At 42.3% G+C, this 8,447-nt stretch overlaps 1 protein-coding gene across 2 annotated transcripts; it reads right to left on the bottom strand.

Moving 5' to 3' along the window:
• Positions 1-222: 222 nt before the first annotated feature.
• figla (folliculogenesis specific bHLH transcription factor) lies at positions 223-5,273 on the bottom strand. 2 transcript variants are annotated; one of them, XM_029761954.1, is made up of 6 exons: positions 5,205-5,273; positions 4,566-4,712; positions 4,324-4,413; positions 3,496-3,675; positions 587-649; positions 223-397 (listed from the first exon to the last, which is right to left on the bottom strand). In XM_029761954.1, the coding sequence occupies exons 2-5, from the start codon at positions 4,701-4,703 to the stop codon at positions 632-634; spliced, it is 426 nt and encodes a 141-aa protein (XP_029617814.1). In that variant the 5' UTR covers positions 4,704-4,712; positions 5,205-5,273; the 3' UTR covers positions 223-397; positions 587-631. The 2 variants fall into 2 exon arrangements, with proteins under 2 accessions (XP_029617814.1, XP_029617813.1); XM_029761953.1 differs by having other exon boundaries at positions 4,894-5,266.
• Between the last annotated feature and the right edge of the window lie 3,174 nt (positions 5,274-8,447).

Raw genomic sequence — 8,447 nt, 5'->3', positions numbered from 1 at the left:
TAACAAAGGGGTTGAACACATTTAAGCTTTTCAACAAACATAATTCCACTTTGACATTATGGGGCATTGTGTGTAGGACAGTGACGAAAACAAAAATCTCAATTCAATCTAAATTCAGGCTGTAACAACAAAATGTGGAAAAAGTCAATACTTTCTAAAGGCATTGTGAGCTACTAATACCCTACTGTATATCGCTTTGCTAAATAAAAACATACAAACCACTCCATGCTTACCATTTTATTATAAGGGGCTGCTGAATATTGTAAAAATAAATAAAGTTTAACAAAAACAAATCACATTATGTACCAACCAAATTCATAAAATATAATTTAACAAATACAACATCCTTCCGTCTGTTCTCGGAAGAAAAACAATTCTCCCATCTGAAGCATAGCCCCTAAAATAAAAAACATTTTAAAAAACACCTTTATATTTGAACAAACTTCTGTATAAAAGTGTGAAAATACCTTTGTGTACAACAAGCAAACTATGATTGCGTCCCAAATGGAAGCATAATCCCTACATAGTACACTATATATGGAATAGGGTGCCATTTAGGATGCGCACATAACTCTTGTAAACCTACCTGGAAGGTATGTTGAGTCCAGGCTTGGTCTCTCTACCATTCCTCTCAGCTGGGCTGGAACATCTATAGAGAGGAAACAGTTCATACAGGGCTGTCTGCTAGCAGTCTAGACCCAAGAGAATATCACAGGTTATACAGAGTATACCAAACATTAGGAACACGTTCCTAATATTGAGTTGCACTAAAGTTTTCCACAGGGATGCTGGCCCATGTTCTGTCCTTGAACTGTTCTTGTCTATTAAATGTTCTGTATTATGTAATGTTTCATGTTTTGTGTGGACCCCAGGAAGAGTAGCTGCTGCTTTTGCAACAGCTAATGAGGATCCTAAAAAATACCAAATACTCCAGTGCTTCCCAATGCTGTGTCAAGTTGGCTGGATGTCCTTTGGGTGGTGGATCCTTCTTGATCCAAATCAAACTTTGTCACATGCGCCGAATACAACAAGTGTAGACTTTACCGTGAAATGCTTACTTACAAGCCCTTAACCAACAGTGCAGTTCAAGAAGAAGAAAATATTTACCAAGTAGACTAAAATAAAAAGTAATACAATAAGAATAACGAGGCTATATACAGGGGGCACCGGTACAAGCTAGTTGAGGTAATCTGTACATGTAGGTGGGGGCGAAGTGACACTATGCAAACAAACAGCGAGTAGCAGCAGTGTACAAAGTCTTATGACTTGGGGGTAGAAGTTAAGGAGCCTTTTGGTCCTAGACTTGGTGCTCCGGTAGCGCTTGCCGTGCGGTAAAAGAGAAAACAGTCTATAACTTGGGTGATTGGAGTCTGACAATTTTATGGGCTTTCCTCTGACACTGCCTATTATATAGGTCCTGGATTGCAGGAAGCTTGGCCCCAGTGATGTACTGGGCCGATCCACTACCCTCTGTAGCGCCTTACGGTCAGATGCTGTGCAGTTGCCATACCAGCCGGTGATGCAACCGGTCAGGATGCTCTCGATGGTGCAGCTGTAGAACCTTTTGAGGATTTGGGGACCCATGCCAAATCTTTTCAATCTCATAAGGGGGAAAAGGTGTTGTGCCCTCTTAACGATTGTCTTGGTGCGTTTGGACCATGATAGTTCATTGGTGATGTGGACACCAAGGAACTTGAAACTCGACCCCCTCCACTACAGCCCCGTCGATGTTAATGGGTGCCTGTTCGGCCCGCCTTTTCCTGTAGTCCACGATCAGCTCCTTAGTCTTACTCACATTGAGGGAGTGGTTGTTGTCCTGGCACCACACCGCCAGTTCTCTGACCTCATCCCTATAGGCCGTCTCATCGTTGTCGGTGATCAGGCCTACCTCCGTTGTGTCGTCAGCAAAGGATCAGAGTGGCAGATATGTTCTTGCCTACTCTTACCACCTGGGGGCGGCCCATCAGGAAGTCCAGGATCCAGTTGCTGAGGGAGGTGTTGAGTCCCAGAGTCCTTAGCTTTGTTATGAGCTTCGTGGGAAATATGGTGTTGAACGCTGAGCTGTAGTCAATGAACAGCATTCTCACATAGGTGTTCCTTTTGGCCAGGTGAGAAAGGGCAGTATGGAGCGCGATTGAGATTGTGTCATCTGTGGATCTGTTGGGGCGGTATGCGAATTGGAGTGGGTCTAGGATGTCCGGGAGGATGCTTTTGATGTAAGCCGTGACCAGCCTTTCAAAGCACTTCATGGCTACTGACGTGAGTGCCACGTTGCGGTAATCATTTAGGCAGGTTACCTTCGCTTCCTTGGGCACAGGGACTATGGTGGTCTGCTTGAAACATGTCGGTATTACAGACTCAATCAGGGAGAGGTTGAAAATGTCAGAGAAGACACTTGACTGTTGGTCCGCGCATGCTTTGAGTACACGTCCTGGTAATCCGTCTGGACCAGCGGTTTTGTGAATGTTGACCTGTTTAAAGGTTTTGTTCACATCGGCAACTGAGAGCGTTATCACACAGTCATCCAGAACAGCTGGTGCTCTCGTGCATGCTTCAGTGTTGCTTGCCTCGAAGCGAGCATAAAAGGCATTTAGCTCGCCTGGCAGGCTCACGTCACTGGGCAGCTCGCGTCGGTTTCCCTTTGTAGTCCGAAATGGTTTTCAAACCCTGCCACATCTGACAAGCGTCAGAGCCGGTGTTGTAGGATTCAATCTTAATCCTGTATTGACGCTTTGCTTGTTTGATGGTTCGTCTGAGGGCATAGCAGGATTTCTTATAAGCGTCTGGATTAGTCTCCCGCTCCTTGAAAGCGGCAGCTCTAGCCTTTAGCTCGATGCGGATGATTACACACAGGAAATGAGTGTTAAAAACCGGGATCGTCTGAGACAAGACACCCAGGCAGCTGTTTAAACTGAGGACTATTTCTTTCTGTAATAAAGCCATTTTGTGGGGGGAAAGAAATCATTCTGATTGGCCGGGCCAGGTGATTGCCCTGCACAGCACTTTGAGATTTCAGCTGATGTACGAAGGGCTATATAAATAAATTTGATTTGATTTTTGATTTGAAAGTCATCTGAAATCAATAGATTATGGCCTAATGAATTCATTTCAATTGACTGATTTCCTTATATGAACTGTAACTCAGTAAAATCGTTGAGATTGTTGCATGTTGCGTTTATATTTTTGGTCAGTATAGTTGCTTTGATAAGAATCCAGTTCCATTTTTATTTTATTTTGTGTTTGTTGGCTACTGTAGTAGCCTACTGCTTTACAATTAAAGTAGTTTTCACTGAATTCATTGTCAGATATTATTTTAGGCCTTGTGATGGACAACTCTTCACAGTTAGTCAAAGACATGGTCTGGATTCCAAATGGCACCCTTTTCAATTAACTACTTTTGACCAGGGCCCATAGGGCTCACTCTGGTTAAAGTAGTGGTATAAATAGGGAATAGGTGCCATTTGGGACGACGTCTTGGTGTGTTGCATTTAGTACCATGGTCTGGTCCGGTGCCATCTGGATGATGTACTGGTAGGTCGGCATCACACAGTGGTGCAGTACCAGCCCACTCACGTCTCCATCTCCTGCTCCAAACCCTGTAGTCACCAAGGGAACAGTCATATTCACCCCGTCGGACAACTCACTACCGGACACTCCTGACACACTGTCCAGCAGCTGTGGGAGAAGAGAGGGTGAGATACAGAGAAGTTCAATAACTACTGTAATTTTTCATCTAATTCCTTAAGTAGTGGTCACTGCAGGGTTTTGTGCCAACCCAACACTAACCCAACACGCCACTAACCCAACACGCCTTCCCTGTGGCTCAGTTGGTAGAGCATGGTGTTTGCAACACCAGGGTTGTGGGTTCGATTCCCACGGGGGGCCAGTACAAAAAAATTAAAATAAACGCATGAAATGAATGAAATGTATGTATTCACTACTGTAAGTCTCTCTGGATAAGAGTGTCTGCTAAATGACTAAAATGTAAACAGATCTATCATACCTGATTCAACTAATCTGACCAAGACAAGTGGAAACGGGTGGGTAGTGCTGGACTGGAACAAAAACCTGCACACTCAGGTGGTCTACAAGGCCATGAATTGTGACCACTGACCTGCATATTGGTAGCCTCGTATTACCAAACTGATTACCGCTGCGCAGTAAAACAGAATGTAAGCTTGCGAGACTTCCAGATGATTGTACGAGGTTAGCATAGTGGTTGTTGATGGATTGTTTTAAAACCCCGTAGGGGGCACACTGTACACTGATACAATAGCTCTTCACATGTAAACACATGCAGCTATGAATGCAAAAAGTAATTACCTCATCCACCCTCCACAGATCACCACACATCCCATCAGAAGTTGCATAGTTGATCGCATTCTTCAAGAAATCAGTCTTGCTCCCATTATTCTAACAAACAAACAAACATTACATGTCAATATATTGAATCACTAGAGCAATGCAATTATGCCTGAAATATTGTAGCCTATTGCTGGTATGATGCATGCACCGCTAGTCTGAGCAACAACACCATTATATTAAACCTACTGTTTTATACTTACACTGTCAGAGTCCTGTAGTACAGCCACCAGTAGCTTGATGTATTCTGTGGCAGCCTTCAGCGTATCCACTTTACTGGGTTTACGGTCACGACGCATCAGTGGCACCATGCGCTTCAAACGGGAGAACATGCTGTTCATGTTTTTGATCTAATGAAGCAAATTACACAAGTCAGAGCACATACAAATTGAATAAATCAAAGGTGAGGATTTTTTTGTACAATAGGCCTACTCCCACGTGACAGAGCTGCAGTATTTTGCGTCAATTTCCAAGTCAGACTTTTTGCCATTTTTTTGTTGACATGGCGCCTGGGCCTACAGCTACACTTACTCTCATTCGTTCCTTGGCGTTAACCAATTGTCTTCTCTTCACAATTTCACTCCAGTCCTCCGTGTGAACATAAAGGCCATCGTTCCCTCGTTTGAATTTAGCTATGTTGGAATGACTTGGGAGCAAGGGCTCACCTGTTTCACTCACCAAAATGTTACCCATCAACTCACGCTCAGGGACACTCATCACCGCAGCATTAACTTCAAAGCTTTTCATAGTGATATATTTTACATGTGTGGCCATATCCGATATCTTACAGTAGATAACACAACCCAATTACATTACAATGAGGCACTTTGAAGATAAATTACCGTGTGTATCGTTAATGAATTTAATCCAGCGCACACCTGTGAAGATTTACCGGTTTGTGGCTTTTCACAATCACATCCACTTAATTATGCAAAGTGTCACGTGTTTGCTATTAAGGTCATGCATATCAAAATAGTTCAGGGACATAAGCAAGCAATTCCGCGTGGTCAAAAACGGTACTTATAATGTTAGCCACTAGAGGTCAGGAGTGCTATAAAATGTAAAAAAATAATAATATTTTTTTTTTAAAACCAAGAAGCTACAGTTTATCACATCAGAAAAATTGTTTCAATATGACCTGGACTAGAGTGCATTCCTTTATCTACATCTTTACTAAGGTCCACAAAAACATTTGGGTGTTAAAACAAGAATGTTATATGTGTGTTTTGCAATGAAGTACTTAAGTAAAATGTCATTTGAAAAAAAAAAACATATAAAACTGTTTTTTGAACATTGTATGTGTCCCTCTCTCTTTCATAGGCTACAGTCCAAATTGTTAGTGTGATTCAGAATCCTTGGGACGTCCATACCCTAAACCCTAACCTTAACCCCTACCCTAACCTTAATCATAACCCTTGCCTAACCCTAACCTTAACCCTTATACATTTTAACTTCAATTGGGTAACGTCAGAGTTGGGACATCCCAAGGATCCTGGATTGCAGTGACCCAATCCAAATGGGAGATAAGTGAGTGGATCATTAAATTAATGACATAATCCTTTTCCGGCCTGACACTGATGTGAGTCTCAGTGTTTGCTCTACCTAAGATTATCACAGTAAAAGTCACCTCATGACTGAGGAATAGGCTACTGTGTATGTATAACACTATAAATATATAGTATACAAATTAAATTAAACGTTATCTCTACATGATAGCTTCCTGTGCCGAACATTTCACCCTCTGTCCAACTGCACTTGGCTTTAAACTTTGGGTTATAAATAGTGAATCCTTTAATACCTGCATCACGGATTACCTAGTTTATCCTGCCGCTACCTTTATTCTCTCCTGTGCTAAGCAGTAGACAGGGAATACAACCAGAATACCGAGGAGAGGGTTAGGATACATCCAAAACCTGAACCTAGGACCGCATGACAATGTGACATCTATTTGCATTCCTGTTTACTGGCATATCTGTGTGCTGAATACAGGAACCACAGAGGCCTACGTCAAAACGGTTGCTGTTATTTCAGAGTGGCATGAGAAACGCTTCATAAGTAGAAGGAAAAGAGAAATAGAGTAAATTGATGTGCAAATACAGAGGTTAACCCTTTACATATTTGGAAACATTATTGCTGACCTTTCCTGCACTCCTTTTGGCTCATATAAAAAGGCACATTTCATTGAAAGAGTGCTTTGTCTGAATTGTCACCAATATGAACAGGGAGGGCTATGATCAGTACCGATGGCTTTTTACAATGGTTTTGCATCTGTTAATTTAATAATGATTTAATGTGATACTGTGTGTTTTTGCTGCTTCCAAGAAAGGAAGGAACACAATATTGACAAGGGCCGCGTCTGACATGGCACTCCCTAGTGCACTACCATAGGGCTCTGGTCAAAAGTGCACTATACTGTGTATGGCCTGGTGCCATGTCAGACACAGACAAAGTCATATACTGTAGGAGGAAAAGTTTAAGATGGATAGAGAGAAACAATGAGTATGAGAATTGGCAGAATGGCCAGCACACTGCCTGAGCACTGCGTAGGTACTGACAAAGAGATAGGCATACTTCAGCCAGTAGGTTTGCATTGCTCTGATGTGACAACAGTGGCTGTGGATGTGTCATTTCTTCTGGACAATAGCTTCTATGCTGCAGTTTGGAGTTAGATCCCAATGTTCTGACCTTGTGTTTTGTTCTGTTGTATTATGTGATGGAATATAGCGTTCTGATTCTCCTATTCTATAAGCAGCAGCTGACACTGAGTCACACCATTGTCTGAAGGTGATATTTATCGACATATGCTGAAAGCCCTTGTTGAAATAACAAGATCACACAAAAGCAATACTAAGACTGAAAAAGACAAAAAACAACTTATTCAAAAGAAAACAAACAGTTGGGCTTGGAGAGAACCATATAGTAGAAGAGAGATGCTGTTGCCATGACTGTAAACTGACTAAAGAAATTACTATGAAGGAAAACTTGAGACTAATTTAAAAAGCTTAAAAATGTAGCAGAAGAATGCAAAATGACAGAATACGTTATTACATTATGTCATTATGGTCATTGTGAAATATGAGTGAGTCCGTTCCTCTGAAATTCTAGATGGATAAAAGGACACCTAAAGATCATTATCTGTGCGGTGATGGGCAGAGGCATATGGTGATAGGTACAGTAAGGGAAAAAAGTATTTGATCTCCTGCTGATTTTGTACGTTTGCCCACTGACAAAGAAATGATCGGTCTATAATTTTAATCGTAGATTTATTTGAACAGCGAGAGACAGAATAACAACAACAAAATCCAGAAAAACGCATGTCAAAAATGTTATAAATTGATTTGCATTTTAATGAGGGAAATAAGTATTTGACCTCCTCTCAATCAGAAAGATTTCTGGCTCCCAGGTGTCTTTTATACAGGTAACGAGCTGAGATTAGGAGCACACTCTTAAATGGAGTACTCCTAACTGCAGCTTGTTACCTGTATAAAAGACACCTGTCCACAGAAGCAAAACTACACGGGAGGATCTTGTCAATGATCTCAAGGCAGCTGAGACCATAGTCACCAAGAAAACAATTGGTAACACACTACGCCGTGAAAGACTGAAATCCTGCAGCGCCCGCAAGGTCCCCCTGCTCAAGAAAGCACATATACATGCCCGTCTGAAGTTTGCCAATGAACATCTGAATGATTCAGAGGACAACTGGGTGAAAGTGTTGTTGTCAGATGAGACCAAAATGGAGCTCTTTGGCATCAACTCAACTCGCCGTGTTTGGAGGAGGAGGAATGCTGCCTATGACCCCAAGAACACCATCCCCACCGTCAAACATGGAGGTGGAAACATTATGCTTTGGGGGTATTTTTCTGCTAAGGGGACAGGACAACTTCACCGCATCAAAGGGACGATGGACGGGGCCATGTACTGTCAAATCTTGGGTGAGAACCTCCTTCCCTCAGCCAGGGCATTGAAAATGGGTCGTGGATGGGTATTCCAGCATGACAATGACCCAAAACACACGGCCAAGGCAACAAAGGAGTGGCTCAAGAAGAAGCACATTAAGGTCCTGGAGTGGCCTAGCCAGTCTA

The sequence above is a fragment of the Salmo trutta genome, chromosome 9 (genome assembly GCF_901001165.1).
Source record: "Salmo trutta chromosome 9, fSalTru1.1, whole genome shotgun sequence".
Taxonomy (NCBI): Eukaryota; Metazoa; Chordata; class Actinopteri; order Salmoniformes; family Salmonidae; genus Salmo; species Salmo trutta.
This window is presented reverse-complemented; position numbering and strand designations above follow the sequence as displayed.

Excerpts from the sequence above, each read along its gene's own strand:
- figla (XM_029761953.1), bottom strand. The coding sequence starts at position 5,136 with ATGGCCACACATGTAAAATATATCACTATGAAAAGCTTTGAAGTTAAT. Across the intron at positions 4,713-4,893 it reads ACGCCAAGGAACGAATGAGA|ATCAAAAACATGAACAGCAT; the intron begins GTAAGTGTAGCT and ends TTGCTTCATTAG. Across the intron at positions 3,676-4,323 it reads ATCTGTGGAGGGTGGATGAG|CTGCTGGACAGTGTGTCAGG; the intron begins GTAATTACTTTT and ends CTTCTCCCACAG.